The sequence below is a fragment of the Trichomycterus rosablanca genome, chromosome 1, assembly GCF_030014385.1.
Source record: "Trichomycterus rosablanca isolate fTriRos1 chromosome 1, fTriRos1.hap1, whole genome shotgun sequence".
Taxonomy (NCBI): domain Eukaryota; kingdom Metazoa; phylum Chordata; class Actinopteri; order Siluriformes; family Trichomycteridae; genus Trichomycterus; species Trichomycterus rosablanca.
This window is the reverse complement of record NC_085988.1, coordinates 42,533,251-42,560,638: the sequence shown is the minus strand read 5'-3', so window position 1 is coordinate 42,560,638 and position 27,388 is coordinate 42,533,251. Positions and strand designations below refer to the sequence as shown.

The following is a 27,388-nucleotide window of genomic DNA, read 5'->3' as shown; positions in this document are numbered from 1 at the left end:
TCAGCCCTGTGCAGGCGGCATCAGTCAGCCAGCAGGGGCCGCAGTTGCACCAGTTATGAGGACCTTTGATCCGACTTTTAACCCTCTAACCCTGAACAACAGCCAATCGTTGTTCATGCTGCTGCCCAGCCCAGTCGGAAGGCAGAGCTGAAATTCGATACGATGTATTCGAAACCCCAACTCTGGTGTGCCAGCGTAGCATACTTTACCGCTGCGCCACCTACAAGCAGTGGGAAGTACCAACATTAAACCTATGCAGACATTCTGAAAACTGTCAACTTCTCACATTCATATTAAGCTGATTTTTTTTGGTCTGAAACCCTAAAAATTAAGACAAATCACAAAATAAGGCAACTATAAAATTATTACAGTGTGCAGTTGATAACGTAACGTAACGTAAAGTCCTGGACCTCAAATTTTCAAAAAGTCTTGCCATGCAGAAGGTGATTTTAATTCTGTAAATTGTTACTAGGTGTGAGAGTGAATAAGTAAGTGTTTCCCTGCAATAGACTATTTCTGCTTTGCAGTCAGTGTGTAAAGGTAAAACAAGACCCAATGGTATCCTGACCAGGATAAATATTTAATAAAGAAGACTCCAAGAACCTTGTGGTGCAGTGACAAAGCTAAAAACCCTATTACAACTTTATGGTTCAGTTTACCAAGTCTGCTGGAGTAACCCCAACAAAAACAAGTCTACAGAAATTAAACTGCAGATGCTACAAATAATTATTACTGATGTGTGATTGCAACACCTGACATTTTCTGAATTATGTAACTGCAATTTAAAAATGCATTTTAGCAAGTCATATCCATTATATGAAACTTTTTTAAATGACTATTCTAATAAAACATTTAAACAGCATTTAAATGTCAGATTTGTCCATGAACAATAAAAAAATTCTTATACATTTTTTATGATTGATAAAAGATTAAGCAGTCATATAGTATTTACACTGGTTTGACTCACAAACATTTACATTTTAGATCCAGTGGACATACAGGCAAACAAACAAAAACTGGAACAGGTACAGATTTATCCACCAGAGACTAGCCTTATGACTCTGGGGACTTTACACAAATCTAACTTCAGTCTGCTCAAACTTTTCCCAGCAATGTTCTGTTCAGCTGAGCTCAGACAGCAGGCTAACTGAATGCATGAATGTGAGCTATTAAAAGATATTGGGTTTATTGCTCTGGTACTGATCTCTCTGTTTTATTTGCTTTGTCGGCTGCCTGCAAAGAAGAGTCAGCAAAGAATCACTACCATCTTCCTCTTTTAACATGTTTCAAAAAACACAGAGCAGCTTTGCCAGCATTAATGCCTCAGCTAATAAAGATTGTGTACATGTGAAAGACTCAGTCATCAGGTTCAGTAACACACTGCTCCACTATATCCCGCAAATTAGGGTTCTCCATCGCTGCTGCTACCCGTTCCTTATCGTTGATCTGTTTGTTAACTGCATGACAAAACAGAGTGCATATATTTAATACATATTAAAGCCACAGAATATATTCTAATCAACATATTTCACCGTATAAAACATAACTACAAAAGCAACTAGAACCTGTGCACATCCAATTTGAAAATGTATTCTGGTTAAAACTTACTGTCTTCTTCTGTTGAATGTGTTCCCTCAGTGATGTAGATTTCAAGCTGTGAACAAATACAGAGAATAGCAAGAACAGTAAATAGAAAAATCTACAGGACACAAATGGTCTGTGTTCAGGAGACTGACTGTAAAGCTAAAACTAGATGTACAAACAAACCAAAACCAAATTTTACTTTTCTTTCTTTTCTCTCACAGCATGAAAATTGTGGGTGCTCAATCAATATTAAAGTATAAATCTAATGATAGAAAACCAAGAATCCTCTTTTTTTTATTACAGAATGCTAAACAAATATGACAAAAGCTTATCTGACCAGGTTACTGTACTATTTGAGAGTAATGAATCAGATCAGTCTTCACCTTATGCTTGAATGGAAGGCAGCGCTGTAGTTTCACTTGTAAACAAAGACCTGCAAAATACATTTTCTTTTGTTAGCATATCTAGTCCCTAATTTATATATACATAGATCAATTTTACCCCGACATGAACTCAAGGCACAAGGTACATCATGTTGACTAGAATGCTGTATCAGAATAATCAGACACTTGAACATCGATTGGCTGTACAAATAGCATCAGCAAATACATAAAAGTTTAATCAGCACTATGAGTGTGACTTTATGTTGGTGTTTTAATGCTGTAAATTTCAAAAACATTTTTTTTTTAAATTGACGCCATCACAGCAAAGCACAATTGTACCCAGGTGCACTTTAAAAGAAAGCTGTGGAAAGTCACACTAAACCATATGTGTTTCTCCCATACATGTGTCTGCACCTTGACTAAAGTACAGTAAATCTTTCTTAAATAAGAAAATATAACAGACAAGTGACTATATTGATTTATTTTTACTTTGCGCAATACTTTATATGTGCAATATGCTTTGATTTTGTGCAATTCCCACCATGATGTCTATCATGTCAAATCATGTCTATCATCATTGGTGAGCACTGTAGGGATTGCTGTAGCCCAAAGACAAATTACTTGTGTGTGCAGGACAACTGGCCAATAAAACTGATGGCCATATGTATGTGTCCAAATAACTTTGAGATTGTAATTGTAACTGTTAATAATGTGTGAATGAAACAGGCTGAATTACATGAACCTAGCAATTAGGGATTATGTTCATGCCCTTTTAACTATATAGTGCAGGTAGAAAGTAGTTAAATACTGTTTTTGTGGATAAACAGTGGTTCCAAAAAGCACTCAGTCTTAATCTTAGATATTTTATGGGGTACAGGTCTGGGCTTTGGCTGAGTCACTCATGGACATTTAGAGACTCCCCCTGAAGCCAGTCCAGTGTTGTTTTGGTGGTATGCTTTGAGTCACTGTGATGCAGAAAGGTAAACTGTCACCCCAGTCTGTATTTGGCCGAGTTATTTACCCATCAATTTATACCAGTATTTTTGTTCTTGCTGCTGAGAAGCACCCTCATATGATTATGCTGCCACCACTTTGTTTCACTACAGGGATGATATTAGCCGGATGATGTGCAGTGGCTGTTTGTAGGCAGATATGCTGCTTCCTTTTTGCCAAAGAGTTTTTATCTCATTAGAGAAGAGAATTTTTTTTTATCTATGCCTTGCCACCATTTGATCGCAGAGAACCAGACAGTTTCTTGGACTTAATAGCTCCGAATTTGTCTGGAGAATGTAGTGTATATTATGGATTCTATACATCCAAGCATGTGCCTTTCCAAACTATGTCCAATTTAAATTGCAACAAATGGATTCTACAAGTTTCAAGTTCTACACACATATCAAAAATAATTAAAGCAACCAGTCAGTAATCAGTCTGAAAGCATAATTTTACCACAGTAGATACACCTTTTCCCTCCCTATATGGCAATATATAGCTGGCTTTACTGTGAACAGTATCACTCATGTTCCAGCACAATTCATGGCTGACTAGTTCTTTGGGGGTTTACTAATTTACCAGCCAACTGTTGAATGACTATTTTGTCATTCTGATAAAGTGGTTTTATTAACTGGGCAGTAAGAGGCTCACCAGAGGCCATAAGCTGGTATCACATGCCTCACAATGTATTTATGTTTAGTAATAATAGGTCTGTTAATGTTTAACTGCAGAATGCACCTCTATTTAGTCATATGCTGTTTTGTTTTCTCTGTAGGAGTTATCAAGATGGTCTGGCAGATTAAATTTTAAAACAATTAAAACATCAAATAAAATATCTAAAAAACTAAAAGAGGCCATTTAATAATATGTGTGATTAATATACCATATTTCAAATTATTGACTAGTATGTTGCTATAGATTTTCTTGCATTTAAAGCTGGCAGTTTATTTTTTAAACAGCAGTTAATTTTATCAAGCAGCAGCAGTCTATCTATTTACTCACCTATCAGTGTGGCCAGAGAGCAGTGTGGTACAGTAGGGGAAAACCTGATAATGATGAGGTACTCGTCATCCCCTAAATCCTGAACCTCTACACATTTTTCATTAACCACATCCAGTTCCTCTAAAGTGTTGGGTTTCTCTGGATCCTGAATGGTCCGTATTACGTCTACAGGAAAGAGAAAACAATAACTGAAACTTTTCCACCCATAGCTAACTTCTAAACTGTTAGCAACAGAGTTAAATACTCTTTACCTTAAATAAAAATTTAATTATTGTTAATAATTAAGTTTTCTGAAATTATGCTGAGTCAAATTTGTTTGTTTGTTTGTTTTATTTGGATTTTAACGTCATGTTTTACACTTTTGGTTACATTCATGACAGGAACAGTAGTTACACAAGATTCATCAGTTCACAAGGTTGTATCGAACACAGTCATGGACAACTGTGTATCTCCAATTCACCTCACTTGCATGTCTTTGGACTGTGGGAGGAAACCGGAGCACCCGGAGGAAACCCACGCGGACACGGGGAGAACATGCAAACTCCACACAGAAAGGACCCAGATCGCCCGACCTGGGGATCGAACCCAGGACCTTCTTGCTGTGAGGTGACAGTGGAGTCAAATTTGTACATGCAGCATTTTATAATATTAGTATAATTGTGTAAATGGTCTGATAGTGATTTAACTTATGTCCTCAAATAATAACAATAATAATCATAATATTAATCATAATAAAACTTTGACTTTATTAAGTACATAGAACAGTGATCTATTTGTGGTTGGAACCTGTCATCTTATGCTAAAGGGACATTTGTCTGGATTGTCAAATGTAATCTACGAATCACCTAAAACAAGTCTGCCATGAATTAGAAGCTAATTACAGTCAAGCAAGCTTCACACTAACATAGGCTTTCAGCACAATCAAACTTGGAATAAGTTTGTTAATGATCACATTAACAAAACATGGAGCAGGGGCTTTATTTTGTGGCACAGCAGCCCCTGAGAACAAAGCATTTTAAAGACTGCTTGAATGTAAAAAGTGTGACCCCATGTTTCAGCAGCTTGTACATTATGGCAGTGCTGTTTTTGTTGTTTTGCATTTGGGTTTTTGCGCGACCTTTGCCAGAGACTACTGTTCCATGTACTAGGTGTAGTCAATCTAAACTTCCAATCTAAACTGTAGTCCAATCATTAAGATACAGAAAAAAATAACCAAAAACCCAAGACTGTAATGTGTAGCTTTTGACTTTTATTACACTATTTAATACACTATCACTATGTGACGAATTTGTAATTAACTTGTATCAAATAAACTCGTCCACGAACTCCCAACACTTCCTTTAATATGTACTGTTGTCTGACTTTGACCACTGTAACCGGCTAACCCGCTCACATTCACTCACCATAAACTTCTAGCGCTTTCTCCTCCATCTTTTTGGTCCTGCGTAAATTACTTACGCCATAAAACTCTGAAAGCTGAAACAGTTTGTTTACAACATTAGAAAGTATCTCCATCTTCTAATGACTCCATAATCGCGCTACGTGACTTTGACAATCCTCATTCTTCCTGTAGTTGAGAAACCCGAGGCGCTCTCATAAATAACTCGTTACCCCCTATATATATGCCCTACATAGGGAACGAGTCAACACACTGTGCACTTATGTAGTGCACTTTAGTTCTGCTATCGGGTAAAATGCGATACAACCTAAACGTATGCAAGACGTGAATAAATGATGCCCGACTTGCTCAGGTTGCTATTACTAGGTAGTTTGTGACTTGGCGGCTCGGTGGGTTGCACTTTCGCCTCACAGTAAGAAGGTCCTGGGTTCAATTCCCAGGTGGATTGGTCTGGGTCCTTTCTGTGCAGAGTTTGCATGTTCTCCCCTTGTACAAGTGAGTTTCCTCCACGTGCTCATGTTTCCTCCCACAGTCCAAAGACATGCAGTAAGGTTAACTGGAGCTACTAAACTGCTCTAGGTATGAGAGTGTGATTGATTGGCTACCTGTGAATTAGATCCACCGCGACCCGAAATAAGATAAAGTGGTGGTAAATCAGACAATGAATAAATTAAGAATTGTGACTTTTCACAACGTAACACCACCACCAATGTCCTTCAAAAAGCTTATCAAACAAAATAAAAATATAATGGCTTAAGGATTATTAGGGTATTTATAAGGCTTACTGATAAATGGGAGATGAGCATTGATGTTCCTCTAGATTATTTGTTGTTTCACTATTTGTGCCAAATATTTAATATATCTTTAAACATCATGTTATTAATGGAATCCAAAATGCTCCCAGGACAGGTGCAGAAATCATACATACACAAAATTTAAATTGATTCAAGAGATCTAATTTTTCTCCTGGCCACCCAAGGAGAATGGGGGTTCCTTTCTAAGTCTGATTGGTTTCTTCCTGTCATTTTAGGGGAGTTTTTCCTTGCCACTGCCACCCTTGGCTTGCTCAACAGGGGTTTTTGGTCTGATGGTCCTGGATTCTGTACAGTTGCTTTGAGACAATGTCTGTTGTAAAAAGCACTATACAAATAAATTTTACTCAAGACAAGATGCTTAGACTAATAATAAAGAATGTAAAAAAGAAATCCGGTAATTACTTGAAGAGAGCTGCACAAGGACCTAAAACAGCAGGAATAACAATTACACAGAGAAAAATAAGCAATGCACCAAACCACAATATTCTCCATTCCTACACCTTATACAAATCTCCTTATGCTAAAACGAAACACAGATATGATTGTGTAAAATTGCACACATGCATTAAGACAATTTAGAACAATGGTCAGATGAAACAAAATAGATTTTTTTTGTCAATAATACAGACTGTCATGTTTAAAGAAAGAATTAAAAGAAAAAGAAAGAAAAAAGGATTGTATCATCCAAAGAACACCATAACAACAGTGAAGTATGGCATCACATGAGGCTGCTTCTCCGCAAACTGTCCTGGGAAAAGTAAACATTGGAGCAAGAACCAGGACAAATAATTAAAAAATGAAAATGTAATCTTACTGGACAAGAAACTAAATATAGATGATTTGACACAACAACCCTAAACATAAAGCCAATTCAATTTAAATCTCTAAAATAGAGGTAAAGGTATTATAATGGCCTTATCAATTATCTGACCTAAATCACAGTTAAATATAAACTACATATTTGTTTAAGTGACAATCATAACTTTAGGGAAATGAAAGACAAGTGTTCTGAGAAATGGGTCAAAATTGAAACAAAATGATGATTTTTTCAAAGCTGCAATTATTAACAAATGCTTTGAAGCAATATTATAATTTTATTTTGCAATGATTAACAAATGCCTTGGAGCAATATTATAATTTTATTTTGCAATTATTAACAAATGCTTTGGAGCGATATTATAATTTTATTTTGCAATTATTAACAAATGCTTTGGAGCGATATTATAATTTTATTTTGCAATTATTAACAAATGCTTTGGAGCAATATTATAGTTTTATTTTGCAATTATTAACAAATGCTTTGGAGCGATATTATAATTTTATTTTGCAATTATTAACAAATGCTTTGGAGCGATATTATAATTTTATTTTGCAATTATTAACAAATGCTTTGGAGCAATATTATAATTTTATTTTGCAATTTTTAGCAAATGCTTTGGAGCAATATTATAGTTTTATTTTGCAATTATTAACAAATGCTTTGGAGCAATATTATAATTATTTATTTGAATACTTCAATGTCCTATCAATGTGTTGTATACATATAATTTCAGCTCATTAATACATGTTTTGTTTACATGTATAAATGCGATGCGAAACTACAATATATGTGTAAATGTAAAGTAAATATGTGCATTAAAAGTACATTAAATAACAAAAACAAATGAGTTTCACTAGTTTCACTTAGTGTAACTGCTTAAACTGCTGTAGCTAAGTTCTTGTGCTGACAGTTCGATGTGATCTGCTATCACACCATTTCGCCTCGTCTTCGTTTGTCAAAGCCAGTGCTTTATTGGCTATGTTGTATCACGTGTTGAAGAAGAGAGGCATGTGATCGTCAGCTGTGCTGTTTGTTTCCAGTTGTGTTTAATTACTGTTTACTGATTAATAATGAGTTCAGATTGTTCAGCTTCTATAGGACATGTTGAAGCGAGGTTTACAGGAGGATTTAAGCTGTATGCTTTATTTACGCCTTGTTTAGATATCTAGGTACCTTTATAAAGTTTCTGTTTCTACGTAAATACGTTGCACTGTACAAAAACGTTATAGAAATGTACGGTAAACTGGAAGCTCGTTTACAGAGTCCATTAGAGGTTGCGCTGCTACCTGATAATGGATTATGTACAGCCCTGGAGAATACTGTTACTGCCAAAATGACCAAAGACTGTTGCCTGTTGTGTTGTCTAAATGTGGAAGGCAAGCTAACAGTGGGTGATGTTTCTGAACATGGAACACCGGTTAATGTGCTTGAGGATACATACACAGAGTAAGTTCTTTCAAACCTTTAATAAATATAATAAAACTCCCCTGATCATTTTAGAAGTTCTACATGAAATTGCATAAATGCATTGAAATCAGACATGAAATGAAGTACAAACCCTATTTTAGGAAAAATGTTATTTATTTACCCTTTATTTAACTCAATTTACCTTAATTTAAGTCACAAAAATACATAGATTTCCAATGTTTTATTCACCGCTTAATTGTGTTTGTAAATAAAAACAAATGTACAATTTGATGCCTGCAACACTCAAAAAGTTTAGGACAGAGACATTTACCATTGTGTTCCATCACCTTTCCTATTAATGACACTTTTTAATGCTTTGTGAACTGAGAATACTAACTGTTGCAGTTGTAAGTGGAATTTTTGTCCGTTCCTGCTTGATTCAAGATTTGTTTGAGTCTCCTCTTTGTGATGCACCATACATTTGTAGTAGGAGACTGGACTGTTTTGCATTGCATTGTAGGCCAGTCAAGCATTCTATGTCCTCAAAACCATGTTTTTGTAAGCTCCAGCAGAATAAGGCCTGGCATTGTCTTGCTGAAATAACTTTCTATGATGACTTCATCTCAATGTTTCCGAAATATCCCAATATACAGCTTCTGGTCCGTTATACCTTCACACATTTACTTTTTACCTGCAATAACAGTTTGGGTGGCACTTTTTGTCTCTGGCAAAAAGAACTTGATGTCTGATTTTCCCCAAAACAAGCTGAAACTGACCATAGGACATCTTTCCACTGTCGTTCAGTTCGTCATAGAAGAGCTTGGACCAAGAGAACTCAGCAGTGTTTCTGTATAGAATTATTATATGGCTTTCTTTTTGCACACAGTATTTTTAGGTTGCATTTCTTGATGCAGTGGCAGAAATGTCAATGGTACTCCTGAGCCCATATGACTATATTTATCACAATAGTAAGACTTATTATTATTATTATTTTTAATCTTGCATTGAGAAATTTTGTGGAAGCACAGTGGCTAAGTGGGTAGCTCTGTCGCCTCACAGAAAGATGGTTCTGGGTTCGATCCCCAGGTGGGGCGATCCGGGTCCTTTCTGTGTGGAGTTTGCATGTTCTCGTTCTCCCTATGCCTGCGTGGGTTTACTCCAGGTGCTCCGGTTTCCTCCCACAGTCCAAAAACAGGCAAGTGTAGTGAATTGGAGATACTAAATTGTCCATGACTGTGTTTGATATAACCTTGTGAATTGATTAACCTTGTAACTACTGTTCCTGTCGTGAATGTAACCAAAAGTGTAAAACATGACGTTAAAATCCTAATAAACAAACAAACAAACATTGAGAAATTTTTGTTTTAAAGTGAATGACGGTGGCAATCACAGTCATGAAGTTGCAATCACAATCCAACTTGAGCTTTTGGTTAATCCTATTTTCACCTACTTTTTGTGAAAAGTTTCAAATAAGTGAAACAATAAAATAGTCTAATAACTCTCTCTTATTTTGCCTTGAGCCAACTTTTTTTGTGTGTTTCATGCCTCAAATTCAAAGTTTGTGTGTATGTACACAATAAAATTAACTACATTAGTCAGTCACTACATTAAAAGCCTTATAATCACAACTTCTTGTATATATTAGATTTAGTTTCCTGACAGATGAAAATAATTCTCATCTAATATGAACATAGCCACCTTCATGTTTCTTTAAATGACATGTAATGGCCCAGATTTGCAAATAAACAGCCCTCTGTCGTGCAATATTTCACAGTGGGAATGCTGTTTATGCACAACATTTTTCATGCTTATTCTTGTCTTTACCTTAAACTTATCCTTTGTAAATGATCAAACCATTTGTACTGACAGGAATGTCTTTTTTTTATTCAAGTGTAATAAAGTTACCCCTCTGTTACAGTTACGTTATTTTTGTTGTTGTTGTTGTTTTTTTTTTTACATTTTTTACATTATATTTTTTACATACATATGTGCTACCAGTTTTTACCCACAAAACCAGAAGTTGAAAGGACATATCCATCTCACATGCTCGAACTGTAAAAAATCTTTTTATAATTCATTAGAAAGGTTGTTTGTTAAAACAGCGTGTTTGTTTCCTTTAATGCTTAAATTCTGATTTTGTGTCTAATTGGTGTAAAAATCTAATTGACACATTGATGAAAGGCTTAGAACCTTGATCTATATCTTTTGCCAGTTTTTTTACATATTGTTTTTTTTGATTTTGGTTAATTGACAACCAAAATTAGAATGCATGTTAGCTGAATCATTTAATGTGCACAGATGACTCAAAATATAAAAAATGTGTTTGTCAATCCCAATTCCTTCTCACTGTGCATATCTCTGTCAGGGATAGATTAAGACCATATGTTAGGCTGATAGTTACTCATAGTGCATGTGTTTAATGTAGCAGATATGGGCAAGAATAAAGTTGCTTTGATAAGAGCCAAATCTTGAACTAACTGCCAATTTCTTGCTCTATAGCTTTGTATGGGAGGTTCTGACTGACCAAGGAAAAGTCAATACCAGGCCTAAACTCCTGACTGTGATGGCAAATTGGAATATCAGACTTTATGAGGCGGTTTCTGAAAGCCAGGTGACATCAATATCAAAGTATCCTGCAGATACACTGCTGCAACTTGTCCAGGAAAAGGACCTTGGTAAGTGGAATGATTTTTCCCCCTACCATTATTATAAACATCATCTACTCATACATTCTACAATTTTTGCAGAATTGATTACTTATTACTAGTTACTTACCTACTTATTATTATTTTTAATTAGTTCACTTTATAGTTATTGCTGACGTCAAATTAAAGTCCAATAATGATTGTTAATGTCTTTGAGCATATTAATAGCAAACCCGCAAACTTTTTTTCTATTTTTGCATTTTCCCATAGTCCCCCAATCTAGTCGTACACAAAAATACCCAATTGTATATCCTCTACCCTGACCTTGGAGGGCAGGACCTAACATCCGTCCCCTCTAACACATGTAGTAGCCAACCACTTCTTTTTTACCTGCACAAGGTGAGTTCCTACAAGGATCAGTTTTGCGTACGTGAGTCACACACTGATCTCCTTTCTTCCATGTCTCTTTGCAGGCTCCTTCGACCAGCCAGCAAAGGCCACAATTTTAGCAGCCATGTGAAATCCTTTTGGCCCACCCTCAGACGTAGCGATTCATGTCTGTATTTGTGGCCAGCCGGCTTATAGCAGAACTTGAGAGTTTAAGATGTCAGCAGTGGGCTAGCATGTTTTATCGCTGCACCTCCCAGGCACCCATCAACATTGATAACTGTTACAGCTGATGTTGAAGGAGACCTTTAGAGAAATTCCATGTAAAATGGCCTACTATTGTAAAATTAAGTTCTGACCAGAACTTTTTTTTATACTGTTTCTTATATGTATATCAGGAATTAACTGATTAACTAATAACCAACAAAGAGGTCATCGTACAGTTAATGTTGTCAGTTAAAATGACATCTGAATTAATTTCCTTGATTCCTTTTGAGAGAGCAGCTAGAGTCTGTACAGAGTAGGAACACAGATTTAAAACTGATCCCTAGCCACCCTCAGTACGCAAGCACCAGCTCCGTTTACAAGCAAATATTGCACAGTAAATTCACAAATGGTAAAGCTGGTTTGTGTCAGTATGGAGTCTGACTGCATGTTTAATTGATTCTAAATTGATTGAACTGCCATTAACTTTGTTTTAATATGATATGTCAATTGTAGATTAAAATGTTTACTATATATATGTTTATTACCTTATGGATGCTAGAATCATTTTTACTATTCTATATTAACTGTACAACCACTGACAATACTTAAATTATTTGTTACTAGTTATTAATAAGGTTTGTATTTCTAAATGCAATTAGTTCTCTCATCAGTCTTTATCACTTATGCAAAACCTGTCTTAGATGTGAGTAAGCTGGTCTGTGCAAAGCTGTTGTCGTTCATCGATGGCCGCAGTCACCTACTGCTGAACAACTGCGTCCTGGTGGAGCTTCTGTGGCTTAATGACGCTGATAAACCAGAGATCATCTCTTCTTGCCTTCTTAGCTTTCCTCCAGCAATTCAGGATACATGCACTGCATACCAGCTGTGCAGAGGCCTTCTGTTCACGCTCACTAGCACAGGATTCATGTGTATCCTTTTTGTTGAAATGGTAAATTGCTGTTAACTTGTCTGAAATGTATAAGGATTTGACTATTTTGATAAAGAAAAAAAGTCTACCTACAGTAAATTGTACTGCAGCTGTTACAGTAAAAATGAATAACATTAAAGTATTTTTTAATCACACTATTTGGTTGATGTTCAGCATTGACTGGGCCTTTGGGGGAATCTCCTTTTATACCCAATCATAATATTCTTACCTGATACCAATTCACTTGCTTATTGTGGATTAATAAATAGTAAATTTAGTAAATACAATAAAGTTGGTCAGCCAAAGTATTATAAGTCATTTCTTTGTACTTTTGCCAGGACAATCAATGTTTACCCCTGTACTTCTTTCAAAAAAAGCACCATTTCTCTCAGAACACTTTTGCAATTACAAATACTTTGGTAACCACATGGAAATTGTCTTTTCAGAAATTGACTGGACAAAATTATTGCCACTGTATCAAAATTGTAAGGAATAGTTGGATTCCAATCATGTAATGCTCTTATAATTTATACTTAAACTGTCAAATTGAAACAAATGATTGGGATGTCATACTATACACACCTATAGCAATACATACATTTGGTAAAAGGTATACATAGTTTTATACAACTTTGATTATTAAAGGGACGTTGTGTCTAGGACAGAACCAAACAAGATACAAAACAAAGTACATGCATATGTCAACAGCTCCAGCTCATAATCATTACGTTCTCACAAGATAATTGTTGGGAGTCTTTCCTTTACTTTCTACATTAGATGTCTTTGACAGCACAAATGGAAAACACCTGGCTACAGTGGACCTTTCTGCTTACTACCTGTCAGGCCAGGCTGAGGCAGAACCAGTCCAGTCCCTGTCTTCCTTTCACTTGCTCCACATCTCACCAGACCTTAGTACAGCTGTTGCTGCCACGAGCCAAAAACAAGCACTGGCACTTGATCTCAATGATTATTTCAGGTATGTTTAAAAGTCAATGACATTAATGTTGTGCTGATTAAACACTGTTTTTTTTGTTGTTTTTTCTTAAAGAAAATAGAAAGAGAAGTAATGAAAGAGATTATATCCTTCCAACTTTGCAGCAGTAGTTTAGGAATGGCCTCCTGTTCCAGCATGGCTGTGCCACTATGCACTAAGCAAGGTCTATAAAGACATGAAGTAAAACTTGATCAACATCAGTGTCCAGCCTAAAGTCTCATGAGAAGCTTTCTCAGAAGAATGGCTGCTGTTGTAGCTGAAAAGGTCACTTAATTTAAATGGGTTGTTTAAAAAGCTTATGGTCAGGTGTCCATATACTTTTGGCCATATAGTGTAGGTGACGTAGTATGACGGCATGAATTCAAACACCATTTCGGTTTGCCACTATGGTTATTAAATAAATCTCCATTTGTAACATTGTACATTTTCTGTCATGACTTGTCTCTTTTTTACTTTTTACAGAACTCACCCAGATCACTTGCTGTGTAAGGAGCTCCCCACCCTTCCTCCTATCATACCCTCAAAGACATTTGACCAGGACAGCATTGCTAGTGCAGCCTACAGCCAGTCTGTACTGGGCACCCATTTCCAGACTGACCAGTAAGGCAGTCTAGATCTTCTGCTTTCTCATTTACACGTATTCAAGTCTTTGTCTAGTTGTTAAAATTTTATATTGCTCTTAAAAGGGATATTTAATACTTTAATGTTGGTTTTAACCACTACTACTACTACAAAAACAGAAAAATTAAATGATTAAATATTGTGTCTGTGATGGTTGTTTTGTATGTCCTGATTTTACATCTGCTGTGTGGGTTCACGTAACATGTCTAAAGGATTAGCGTTTTAAATCGCATGTTTATGAATAATAAACAGCTACATAATAATAGTAGTAATAATAATAATATCTAAAAATGTAATTATTTTAAATGCACATACTGTATTTTAAAGAAAACATGTTTGAATAATTATATTTGGAATGTAATTTAGAGAAATGTGTTGATTTTTAGGGCAGCATGTTGGCCAAGTGGGTAGCACTGTCACCTCACAGCAAACATTCCTCCTACATTCAAATCCCAGGTGGTATGGTCCTAGTCCTTTCTGTGTGGAGTTTGCATGTTCTCCCTGTGTCTGCGTGGATTTCTTCTGGGAGCTCCGGTTTCCTCTCACACTCCAAAGACATGAAAGTTAGGTGAATTGGAGATACAAAATTGCCAGTGACGGTGTTTGACATTGACCTTGAACTGATGAATGATGAACTAATGAATCAATGAATGATGAACAAAATACTGTCCCAATTTGGATATATTTCTAAATTCCTATGATCTTGCCAGCTATCACACACCTCCTTCAATACTTTATAACCAGATGAATTTTTACAGGAACCATCGGTTGATTGTAACATAGAAAATTTAGTGTTTTAATGCAGCACTAAAACAATGCCTGTTATATCAGATGCATTTACGTACTTAATTATGCATCAAGTACACAGATTCACTGTGCATTTATAACCAGGACTAATATCTTAACGTTTGTGTACAGGTCATGGGAAACAAGACTGGCATTGCTCTACAAGCAAGCCAAAGCTCCAGACCCTCCAGCTTTACTACTGCCGTGGTACAGAGACTTCCCTTGCCCTGAGTACCGTCAAGCTGCTGCCACTACCAAGCTTAAAAAACCCGCATTACCACCAGGAGGCTGTGTGATGTCTTTCACGGTGCCTGATGAGACCACTCCGAATATTCTGATCGTGTCTGAATTTTCAGCAGTGCTTACCTTTACCTCAGCTGACAACAGCAACACAACCCTGGCGTACTGGGACCTTGAGAGTCAGAATGTCACATATTATTGCTTAGATGTGCCTGCTGTTCCTATTTGCCGGTCAGAGGAGGAACACCTTTCACTGATACTGAAAGGTAAACACTACCTTATTGAATTACGGATGCAATTGACATCAAAATTTACATACACTTGTAATGGACATGTCTGGAAACTATAATGATTTTTCCAACAGTGACTGAATAATTGAAGCACGCACTTTTAAAAACTTTTGTGTATTTGAGTTATTAGTTTATTTTGGTAAAAAAAAATCACATGTAGTGACTTACTTGGTAAATCGTAACTCTATCATTTCTGTTATGTCATTATTTTGTCTAATGTCTTTTTAATGACTTGTTAACCAGGGCATTGCCTAGCAGAGACTGACAAGTCCACTAGTTCATTACATTATCCACCAAATAGTGGATTTTAAAAATATGGACTTGTCCCTCCCTGCTTAGTGTATTATTGCATATATTTATACATTTTTCTAAATGACAAAACTGCCTTATATTGGACAATAAATACACAAGAAAAAACAATTAACACTGACTTAAAATACATATAGAATAAGCAGAAACCTGAACAAGAATGCAGGTTTGTAATGTTTTAGCATATTAAGTGATGTGTTTGTTGTGTTTCAGCTTCAGGTTTGTCTTTGGTGCTGTTCACCGTTTCTCAGGAAGAGCTGTTGAACAGATTAATGGTGTTTGGAAGTGCTGGCATGGTGGACTCCTTATGCCATCTTAATGACTGGGGGCGATGTTCAATGCCTATTCATGCTCTGCAGGTATGAATAATCACCTCACCTAAAAACACATTTACATACACAGTACCTAGCAGACACTTATACAAAGTGAGTTGCGACTGTGAGCATTTAAGGGTTAAGGTAATGGGTCCTGCTCAAGGGCTCAACAGTGGCAACTTGGCGGTGGTGGGGCTTAAACAAATGACCTTTTGATCACTAGTCTAGTACCTTAACCACTAAGCTACCACTGCAAATTTATTTATAAATAGCTTTGTAATACTAACCCCAATATTAACTTCAGTTCAATGTTCAGTTTTGACCATGACATGGTTAAGCGATTGTTTTCTCACATATAACATTTAACAACGTTTGGTAGCTACATGAACTGCTTCTGCTTCTTTTAGGCCGGACTGAAGAATCGGCAGCTGGACATGGTGGATTTCTTTCTAAAGAGTAAGGAGAATATCCTCTCACCTCCCACAAGCTACAGCCTCCATGATCAGGCAGCTGCCCAATCAACACAGATGCAGTTAAACAGTAAGCCCTATTGGTCTTTTAGGTAGGAAATTTTGCAATTAGAAATATACTGTGTTCTTGCTTAAACACACCTGATACACATAACTGGTTAATTGCCAGGTTTATTAGGTCTGTTAGAGCAGGAAAGGAAAAAAGCCTGCACAAACAAGAGCTCTGCAACCCTTATTTACTCAGTTGTCGTCTGTGACCATAATTAATGTTTTGGTTTACATGTCATCATAAATGTGTTTTTAAAAGATGTCCAAGGTCTGTGTCCAGCACTGGATCTACTTCAGTCTGCTATCAGAGACACACACATTGAGGCACAGAGTCGACAGTTCTGTGAACAGCTGCTCAGCATGACGCTCAACTTTCTCAATACGCAGATCAGACTCATCTCTACCAGTACACCAGGTATCACAAACACAATCAGACACAATTCATTCGCTATGTGTTATGTGTGTGCTGTAAAAAAAAATCAAACCTATACTGCAATGATACAGAGTGTTTTGTTCAAACCCTATTTCCAGAAAAATGCAATAACAACTAAACCTCTATTTTGTTAAATCTTTTAAACTTTTATTTACCTGATGAAGGTACAAAGCAACATTTTCTGTGTTTTCACTGACAAAATGAATTGTACTCTGTAAGAAAATTCATAAACAAATAAAACGAAGAACTCAGAATGTGACATCTGCAACACACTCCAAACAAGTTGGGACAGAGGCAATATAAGACTAAGGTTGAAGAAGTAACATTGTGCTGGAAGGTTGCACAATTAGCAGTTTAACTGATAACAAGTGAGATTATCAAGATTGAGCATCCACCAAAAGCTTTGCAAGCAAGGATGTGTAGTGGTTCACCGCTTTGTGCCAAAATTCATGAGAGAATTGTCAGTCAGTTCAAAAACTGTTTCTCAGCTCAAGATTGCAAAGAATTTAGGTCTTTTACCATCTACAGTTCATAGTATCATGAAAAGATTCAGGGAGTGAGGGAAAATCTTGGTGCATTAAGTGCCAAGATGCCAAGGGTGCTAAATGTACATGACCATCGAGCGCTCTGTCAAAACTGTCATGCTACTGTAATGGATATAGCCACATGGGCTTGGGAGTTCTTCGGAAAGTCGTGGTCACTTAACACAACTCACAGCTGAAACTATATTATGCAAAGACGAAGCCTATATTAATTTTGCGCAGAAATCCCAGCTTGTTTTTTGGACCAGAGTCATCTAAGATGGGCCGAAAGACAGTGGAAAGGTGTTCTGTGGTCAGGTAAATCCATGACATAGGTGATCTGTATATATGTGAAGGTACCATTGATGTGAAGGCTATATTGGTATTATGGAGGACGTATACTGCTATGCTGATGACGTTTTCTTGGCAGGGCAATGCCAGGCCTCATTCTTCATGAGTTACAACTGCATGGCTTTGTAGACATAGAGTGTGTTTGCTTGACTGGCCTGCCTGCAGTCCAGATCTGTCTTCTCTATGGCGCATCATGTAGAGAAGAATCAGTCAGCGGCAACCACAGACTGTTGAGCAGCTCAAATCTTGTATACTGCTAGAATAGGCCAAAATACCACTTGCAAAACTGCAGAAATTAGTATCTTTATTTACCAATGATTATAAAAGTAAAAATAAAAGAAAATGTGATGTGGCCCACTGGTAAATGTGCCTCTGTCTCAGCTTTTTTTCAATGTCTTGTAGGCATATATTTATAAATGTATTTATATAAAAAAAAAAAAATTAAGTTAATCATTGAAAACACTGAAATTATTTTCAATCTTCAAGTGTCTTTATTGCATTTTTAATATGTGTCCCAACTTAACTGAAAATGGGGTTGAATTCCTAATCATTCTTTTGTAGAGCTGGATACTAACTTGCAGGAGTGTGTAAAGATTTTGGATGGTTACATCTCTACACTGCGCACCTATTTGAAGAAGTACCCTTGCAGTGTGAGTGAGAGTCAGACTCCCGCCTTAGGCACTGATGCACCAGATATGACCACTGAGGATAAGTGGGAGTCTCTCTCTGTTGAGGTAAAATAATACTATATACACTATTACAGTGTCATTAAGTTAAAACTTTAAAAAAAATTGTTGGCAGATCAGTATGGTGTTTTTGTGTGCTTCCCAGGAGGTGGTTCAACATGCAGTCTTGAACAGGGAGCTTCCACGTGCTCAGGCCTATTTACGCAGACGCAACTGTCCAGAGCAGAAGTTGGAGGATCTTAGGAGAACAGGCCTGAAACTGGCCTTCACCTGTCTTACTAGACAAGACTTGCAACAGGCCACCACACTTCTGACTAATATGGTAAACATATGCATATACCATGGCATATGTACACACTTTGGCAAACGTTTGAATTATGCTGTTTTGTGTCATTTTAAGGGTTTTTAGACTATAAAGTGAAAGAAACTATGTAGGACCCTTGTCTGTTTGCACAGTTTGATTCACTTGATCAAGTGTGAACCCATGTGCAACTCCAGGAAAAAATTCTCTGGTCCACCCTAATACAGTCTGGGCTTAAAAAAAAACTTATGCAGACTGAAACATGGTTTAAACTTATCATCCTCTTGAGCTGGGTATTTTGTTCTATAGTCACGCTTTCTAGGTCTTCTTGCTTTTTTATTGTGTTTATTTATCTTTTTATCCTAATTCAACCCCCTTTTTTATACAGGCTTGGAACCGGCATTAAGAGCGCACTGTCCGCCTCACAATAGCTAGGCTGATTCAGCCTGGATCCCTGGGTCTCAGATTTAGTGACCTAGAGTACTTTACTGCTGCACCACCCGAGTGTCTTTTTTTTGCATTCTTTCAAATTAGTGCAGTGGCACCAAATTCCATTTTTCTTAGTAATTATTTTGCAAGATTGATGTTATTTTTCATGACTGAATGCAGTATACAAAGATAAATCAGCAAAAATAAAACGTATGTCAATGATAACACCCAACCCCAAACAAGGCCAAATCTATCCATGGTATAGCCTCAACTGTTAGGGCAAAGTATGAAAACAATCTGTCTTTGTCTTTTTCAGGGATTTAATGTGAAAGAACAGTTCCACAATATTTGTGTGTACACGGCTGATCAGGATCTTAGGGCATTTATGGTAAGCTTATTTTCTAATACATGATAAGTTGGCTCTAACACCACTTGTTTAGAGCTGCTTTTTACGATTATTTACATGGATAGCATACCAATCATATTAAGGCCATGTATATAATTATATAATGTAAAAAGCATGCCTGTTATTTGTCTAAAACCTTTGATCGTGTGGCTCATTTAAGAGTTTAAAATATTTTCTTCCCTATATACACAGGTAGAAGAGTTGAAGAGGCAGAAACATCTTTCTATTGAGGAGCTGGAGAAAGTGGAGTTTATTAAACAGATTGAAAATTTGTACTCTACTCCAGCAGTGAGAACCTCGAAGATTTTTGACGAGACGAGGTAAGGGGCTGTTGGCTGGATTTACAACTTATTGACACTAGACACACAGCATTGTGGTAAGCTATTAGGGTGGACCTTTGGACCTAGGGTGCTTTACCACTATATACACTGCTTAGAAAATTAATGGAACACTTAAAGAAAGAACATATTGGGTCTCGATGAACGAAATATTCAAATTGAACTCCTTTACTGATATAAATTGTGTAGTTTAATAAGAACAAAATGATGTAGAAAAAGTCGATGGAAACTAAAAATATTTACCCATTGAGGCCTGAAAATCACACAGAAATTGGGGGATGTCCTTCCAAACCTTAAATAGTGCATCAGTGAGCTCCTGAACAGTCTGTGGCACTACTTGGTGGTGTCAGATGCATTGATCCATAACATCCCAGAGGTTCTCAAATGGATTCATGTCTGGGGAACATGAGGGCCAGTCAATGGCATCTATACCTTTGCTATCCAGGAACTGACTGCATACTCCGACTACACGAGACTGGGCATTGTTCTGTGTCAGGAGGTACCAAAAGCTCACAAACACCAGTGCAATACTGTATAAAAGTTCTGTTAATTCATTTTGATGTGATTTTATGATTTAATGGTGTATTATTCTAAATTTTGTGCGTGCAGGGCTCTTCAGATAAGCCAGTCAGAAGCTGAGAGCAGAAACCTGATCCAGGAGATATTAAATGGACCCTCATCTTGTTCCCTTCAGTCTATGCTAAACTCAGTGCGTTTGGACTGGATCAGACACTGGGACAAGGATACACAGAAATCTGTGCTGCTTTCCAGACTCTCTGACCACTGTGAGTACATTTTAATCATCGTTTTTCACAGTGTATTGTTCATATTGTTTTGTTGCCACCTGATTAGCAGTAACTTAGCAAAATGAAATATTACAATTAATGGTATGCTTTTTGTAAGTGTAATGATTAGGAATGGGTATACGTGGCAAAACAGGATAAGGTTATCTAGCTAGAAATGCAGAACTAATGCTATATTGTGCAGTCCAGGCCTGTGATTAGCACAACAAATATCCTGATGTAGCCTTGTTTTGGCACAGCTAAAAGTCCTGAAATGCAAGAGCAAAATAAAAAAGATCAGGTGAACAATAGGTTAAGTTTGCACCACAGTTAAAAGTACTTTGATTGCCCTAGATTGGTGATTTTGAACTTTGATCAAGATGAACTGTTTGTTGAAATCTATATACTACATACTGTTCAAGGCGGTATGCAAAAACAGCTTTTTTATATTCTGTACTGCAGTACCACAATGCAATGTGGTTATTTCAGTTTTAGAATAATAGGTTAAGCTTCAGACAGTGAAAGTTAGCTCTGATTGCATCAGAGTTTTTAACAGAATACACAAAATGTGTTCGTAAATACTGTAATAGGTTAATGTGTGAATGGTATATAACATTATTTTTGCTTTGTGAAATAAAAGCCCACATCTAATTTTTCGTTTTTGTGTTTTACTTTAGTGTTGAGTTCCTGTGAGCCTGCTGTGCTGTGGTCCTACCTCACCTCACTTCATAACCAGGTCCAAGTTACTGCATGGCTAACACACTCAGCCTCTCAGGACTGTAGGAGCACTGTTGCCACCCAGTGGCCTGCACTGACTGCTTCTGTTGTGGATGGAAACACCCATTGTAGTGATTATATGAAGGACCAAATTTTGGACATGCTTTCCAGGTTTGAATAGCTTAAACACAAAACTTGGTTTACTTTTTTTTTGTAGGATTTATTATGTTTAAGTACTTTTTGACTTTTGACTATATTAAGTAATGTTTGACCATTTTAAAAGAGAAACTGGACCTGTTTATAAAGCAGTGAGAGCACATAAGTGCTAAGAATCAGTAGCATAAGCTAACTGACCTCCCACGTCTTCAACCTCTGCAGCAATGCTGGCAGCACTCATGTGTCTATTTTTTAAAGCCAACCTCTGGATATGACGCCGAACACGTGGACTCAACTTCTTTGGTCGACCCTGGCGAAGCCTGTTCCGAGTGGAACCTGTCCTGGAAAACCGCTGTATGACCTTGGCCACCATGCTGTAGCTCAGTTTCAGGGTGTTAGCAATCTTCTTATAGCCCAGGCCATCTTTGTGGAGAGCAACAATTCTATTTCTCACATCCTCAGAGAGTTCTTTGCCATGAGGTGCCATGTTGAATATCCAGTGGCCAGTATGAGAGAATTGTACCCAAAACACCAAATTTAACAGCCCTTCTCCCCATTTACACCTGGGACCTTGACACATGACACCAGGAAGGGACAACGACACATTTGGGCACAATTTGGACATGTTCACTGTGGGGTGTACTCACTTATGTTGCCAGCTATTTAGACATTAATGGCTGTGTGTTGAGTTATTTTCAGAAGACAGTAAATCTATACTGCTATACAAGCTGTACACTGACTACTCTAAGTTATATCCAAGTCTCATGTCTATAGTGTTGTCCCATGAAAAGATGTAATGAAATATTTGCAGAAATTTGAGGGGTGTACTCACTTTTGTGATACACTGTACAATGATGTTATTTGACCCATGGCAATTAATTCAGTAGAGGAATCAGTTCATATTGGTTTTAGATATACATTAAAATTGCACATTAAAATGATTTGAAAAACCTGATTTCACAAGTTTTATATCAGATGCCCTTGTTCTGAGCTTGGGACCAGCACTGAGAGCACAATGATAAGTACACCTCCCAATGGCTTGGTTGTTTGGTGACCCCCAGCCAATTATGTCTGTTTAGATGCCCAGCCGGCCGATAGCACTGCTGAGATTCGAACACCAGATCTCAGCAGAAGTGGGCTAGCATGAGTTATTACTGCACCACCTGAGTGCCCCAAATTATATGAACATCCTAATGAAATTGTATTTGAGCCGAATTTAAAAATTAGCACCAACTTTTGCAGTGTGAGCATAGCCTTTGTCTCTGTTCTACAGGCAGGGAGTGTTTGTGCAGTCTGAAATGTCTGATTTTGAGCAGCTGCTGTGGAGGTTAGGCCAGGCTGGAGGAGTAATGCAAGGTTCAAGTGGTCCTCCTGTCCCACAATTTCCTGCTTTCAATGGGCAGGACTTTCACACATGCTTTATACAGCATTGTTTGGAGAACAGTCTACAGTACCTGCTATATGCCTACCTGGAACATTACAGGTGAGTTAGTAACTACAGTATTAAGCTATTTAACAACTGAACTTTACCCTTTATAATGACTCTTTTTAAAGATGTTCAGAAATAAAAGTTAAATTATGTTTATTTTTATTCAGGCTGACACCTAGTAACTGCCCTGCAGTTGGAGACCTGGGTTTGTATGAGAGTTACCCCTGGTTTGAGATGATGGTCAAACTGCAAAACATTACAAGAGACCTTAAAGGTTGGTCTTTAACATTTTATTCTAACATTATTGTACCCTATGAAATTTAGTTGGTTTACAGGATTAGCAAACATAACACAGACAAATTATACTTTATATATTTTTTTTTATTTTACTACAATATAGGCAGAAACTTTATATTGTTTGTCACGTTCAAGTTATTTGTGGCAAACCCCAAATGTTTGTTGTTGTTGTTTTCTTTTCTAAATTCTCACCCAATTTAAACATTTTAAATATGAATAATAACCACCAGTCCTGAATGGTAAGGGCTCGCACAGCTAACTACAGATTTATAAACTGAAGCCCCTGTCATCAGACAGGCCACGACACTTAAAACAGGGTGCTTCCTGTCCACTTTTTAATGTTAGAACTCACATAAGCCTGATATTGGCTGCTGTGCTTTGATGTGAGAGACAAAAGACTGCTGTCCATCTATCCATTTACCTCAAGTTATTTTCCAGTAAATTCATTGGCTGTATCCATACTGCACACAATGACATTAATCTAATATCATAAGCACCTAAACACATTGTACCTACAAATATTTAAAGAAATCAAAAACTTGACAATATTTTAGGATATAAGGGGCAATACTGTCTTACATTAATAGTAATAAAATGTTACACAGACTTACATATAGTTTTTTGGGACAGTGGTAGCCTAGTGGATAGAGCTTCTGACTATTAATTGAAAGGTTGGAGTTTGAATCCCAGCTCTGCCTTGCAGCCACTGTTGGGCCCTAGAGCAAGACCCTTAATCTTCTCTGCTCCAGGGGTGCCGTTTAATGGCTGACCCTGCCCTCTGACCCTGATACACAAAGAAAGATTTTTGTTGTACTGTACACCTGTATATGTACAGTGAAGCCCGAAATTATTCATACCCCTGGCAAATTTTGACTTAAAGTTACTTTTATTCAACCAGCAATTTTTTTTTTTACCAGAAATGACACAGGTGTCTTCCAGAAGATAATAAGACGATGTACAAGAGGCATCATTATGGAAAAAAATATTTCCCAGCTTTTATTTACATTTGAACAAAAAGTGGCATGTCCAAAATTATTCATACCCTTTGCAAACTGTCACAGTCTATGGGAAAATCCAAAGTTCTATACCATTCCAAATAGTCCAAGCTGTTCTAAAGCATCCTAATTACCCTGATTCATTGGGAACAGCTGTTTTAATCAACTCAACAGGTGAAAAACAGCAACTCTCTGCAGTTGGTTTGTGGACAGTCATGGCTAAGACAAAGGAGCTCACTAAGGACCTGCGGCTGTGCATTGTGGCAGCTCACAAGTCAGGAAAGGGCTATAAGGCCATATCTAAATGTTTTCAAGTTCCAGTGGCTACAGTGCAAAGTATTATTAAAAAATACAAGACATTCCGCACTGTGGAAAATCTCAGAGAACGTGGTCGGAAGCCAAAAGTGACACCTGTGCTGGCCAGGAGGATAGTGAGAGAGGTGAAAAAGAATCCAAGGATCACCACCAAGGCCATCCTGGTGAATCTGGGCTCTGCTGGTGGCAACGTCTCAAGGCAGACAGTCCAACGGACACTGCACACTGCTGGGTTCCACGGACGCAGACCAAGGAGGACGCCACTTCTCCAGAAAAGGCACACAAAAGCTCGCTTGGCCTTTGCAAATGCTCATCTGGACAAAGAAGAAGACTTCTGGTCTTCTGTTTTATGGTCAGATGAAACAAAAATTGAATTGTTTGGCCACAATGATGTATCCTTCATTTGGCGTAAAAAAGGAGAAGCCTTCAACCCTAAGAACACCATCCCCACTGTCAAACATGGTGGTGGGAACCTAATGATTTGGGGGTGTTTTTCAGCCAATGGACCAGGGAACCTAATCACAGTAAACGGCATCATGAAAAAAGATCAATACATCAAGATTCTCAACAACAACATCAGGCAGTCTGCAGAGAAACTTGGCCTTGGGCACCAGTGAACATTTCAGCACGACAACGACCCAAAACACACAGCAAAAGTGGTGAAGAAATGGTTAGCGGACAAAAACATTAACATTTTGCAGTGGCCCAGCCAGAGTCCTGACTTGAATCCAATTGAGAATCTGTGGAGGGAGCTAAAGATCAGGGTGATGGCAAGGAGACCCTCCAACCTGAAAGAGTTGGAGCTCATCGCTAAAGATGAATGGGCAAAAATACCAGTGGAGACATGCAAAAAGCTGGTCAGCAATTATAGGAAGCGTTTGATTGCTGTAATAGCCAATAAAGGCTTTTCTATTCATTATTGAGAAGGGTATGAATAATTTTGGACATGCCACTTTTTGTTCAAATGTAAATAAAAGCTGAGAAATATTTTTTTCCATAATGATGCCTCTTGTACATCGTGTTATTATCTTCTGGGAGACGCCTGTGTCATTTCCGGTCCAAAAAAAAAATTGCTGGTTGAATAAAAGTAACTTTAAGTCAAAATTTGCCAGGGGTATGAATAATTTCGGGCTTCACTGTATATATGACAAATAAAGGCTCTCGATTCTATTATATATGATGCATTGTATAAATATGTGTATCCTTTAGATTTTGTATTGTTTTTTTTTTTTTCATATGCAATCAAAGTACCTTTTGCCACAGTACCAGTCTTGCTTATTAGCTTCCTCCTTGAGAAATTATGAGTGAAACTAGGATTAGGTGAATTGAGCAATAACAATGCGCGGCATTTTCATTTTAGTGTACAAATCTCTTAATGTCTTCCTTTATTTTTAACAAGTTCTTTGTAAAAATTGAGGTCTAAAAGTATATGGTTTCCAGGAGCAGGTATATATTGTGTATTTTACATACCTAAAAAAGCTCAAAATCCCTAATTGATGATTGTTCTCATTTGCTTATTTACTGTTAAAACTCTCTGTCTTCTTCAGAACCCGAGAGAGTGTTTCAAGCGAGTCTGACAAGTGCTCAGGTCCTGGTACCAGGCAGTCAGGCAAGCGTTAGCAGCATGCTACTGGAAGGCCACAGCCTTTTTGCCCTTGCCACCATAATGTTTGCACCAGGAGGTATTGATCAGGTAGGAGCAATTTAGAAAGTTTTCACAAGTCACAATTTATGTATTTAATATAATAAATACAATTCCTTATGACCTGTAAGTCTGTAAACCATTTATGGCCCTTGCTGTTCTAGGGTCATTTGGGCTTATGTTTTTTACATTGACAGTAATTATTAATTGTTATTATTTAATGAATTATTTTATTTTAAAGGCACCCAGGTGGCACAGCAGTACATTACACTAGCCCACTACTGCTGGAATCCAGAGTTTGAATCTCCCAGCAGTGCTATCAGCCAGTTGGGGCAGGCTGAGGAGATTTTTTTTAACTGTGCCCCTCTTATTTATAATCCATCACATTAAACCTAAAATTGCATTTAATTTTAATTATTGATTGTGTCTGTGTGTAGGTGGTGAGAGAGGGCGATAAAGGTCAGGATGTCCTCAGTAGAGTGGACCCACAGCTACTGAGAATGGCACTAAGTGCATACCCCAAACTTAAAGCTGCTCTTTTCACTCAAAGTGGCCCGAAAAGCACTGCAGCTTGTGATATATCAATCTACCACTTAATGCAGGTATGCATGTTTAATGTTTGGCCTGTTTGTTAGCAGCAGCAAAAACACCATTGCACTACATTGAGATAGGGGGGTGTTATAGAATATGGAGTACAGAGACAGCGAATAGTCAAAGATGAATTCAACCTTAATTTAAACTCAAATGATCCTGCACATTGCCAGGTAGTGTAACCAGTAACCAGATTTTTTTCTTTTTTTCTTTAATTAAGAAGAAAGGTTATGAGCCAAGGAGCTTAAATGAAATGTCAATTAAAATTGGATGAAAGGACAGACTGTAGCTTTGCAAATGTGAAAGAGACAGAATTTTAATTTACAAAATAAAAAGGCAACAGGATTATGGTTCAGT

The 27,388-nt window shown here is 37.3% G+C and overlaps 2 protein-coding genes across 2 annotated transcripts in view; one reads left to right on the top strand and one right to left on the bottom strand.

Moving 5' to 3' along the window:
- Positions 1 to 561: 561 nt before the first annotated feature.
- Positions 562 to 5,561, bottom strand: ciao2a (cytosolic iron-sulfur assembly component 2A). The gene is made up of 5 exons (XM_062993075.1): positions 5,366 to 5,561; positions 3,963 to 4,127; positions 1,968 to 2,017; positions 1,609 to 1,654; positions 562 to 1,457 (listed from the first exon to the last, which is right to left on the bottom strand). Exons 1-5 carry the CDS (start codon positions 5,475 to 5,477, stop codon positions 1,357 to 1,359), a joined length of 474 nt encoding a protein of 157 aa, XP_062849145.1. The 5' UTR covers positions 5,478 to 5,561; the 3' UTR covers positions 562 to 1,356.
- A 5,386-nt stretch (positions 5,562 to 10,947) lies between these two features.
- Positions 10,948 to 27,388, top strand: part of spg11 (SPG11 vesicle trafficking associated, spatacsin) — a 36,516-nt gene continuing 20,075 nt past the window's right edge. Inside the window, exons 1-18 of the mRNA XM_062993068.1 lie at positions 10,948 to 11,078; positions 12,344 to 12,571; positions 13,348 to 13,546; positions 14,027 to 14,164; positions 15,104 to 15,477; positions 16,024 to 16,169; positions 16,532 to 16,664; positions 16,902 to 17,057; positions 18,509 to 18,681; positions 18,779 to 18,955; positions 19,680 to 19,751; positions 19,962 to 20,089; positions 20,717 to 20,892; positions 21,567 to 21,777; positions 23,036 to 23,245; positions 23,359 to 23,465; positions 26,346 to 26,491; positions 26,878 to 27,042. Coding sequence (XP_062849138.1) covers positions 10,967 to 11,078; positions 12,344 to 12,571; positions 13,348 to 13,546; positions 14,027 to 14,164; positions 15,104 to 15,477; positions 16,024 to 16,169; positions 16,532 to 16,664; positions 16,902 to 17,057; positions 18,509 to 18,681; positions 18,779 to 18,955; positions 19,680 to 19,751; positions 19,962 to 20,089; positions 20,717 to 20,892; positions 21,567 to 21,777; positions 23,036 to 23,245; positions 23,359 to 23,465; positions 26,346 to 26,491; positions 26,878 to 27,042 — 3,051 coding nt within the window. The 5' untranslated portion in view covers positions 10,948 to 10,966. The remainder of the gene's footprint in view (positions 11,079 to 12,343; positions 12,572 to 13,347; positions 13,547 to 14,026; positions 14,165 to 15,103; positions 15,478 to 16,023; positions 16,170 to 16,531; positions 16,665 to 16,901; positions 17,058 to 18,508; positions 18,682 to 18,778; positions 18,956 to 19,679; positions 19,752 to 19,961; positions 20,090 to 20,716; positions 20,893 to 21,566; positions 21,778 to 23,035; positions 23,246 to 23,358; positions 23,466 to 26,345; positions 26,492 to 26,877; positions 27,043 to 27,388) is intronic.

Excerpts from the sequence above, each read along its gene's own strand:
- ciao2a (XM_062993075.1), bottom strand. The coding sequence starts at position 5,477 with ATGGAGATACTTTCTAATGTTGTAAACAAACTGTTTCAGCTTTCAGAG. Across the intron at positions 1,655-1,967 it reads GCCTTCCATTCAAGCATAAG|CTTGAAATCTACATCACTGA; the intron begins GTGAAGACTGAT and ends ATTTGTTCACAG. Across the intron at positions 1,458-1,608 it reads ACATTCAACAGAAGAAGACA|TTAACAAACAGATCAACGAT; the intron begins GTAAGTTTTAAC and ends TTTGTCATGCAG.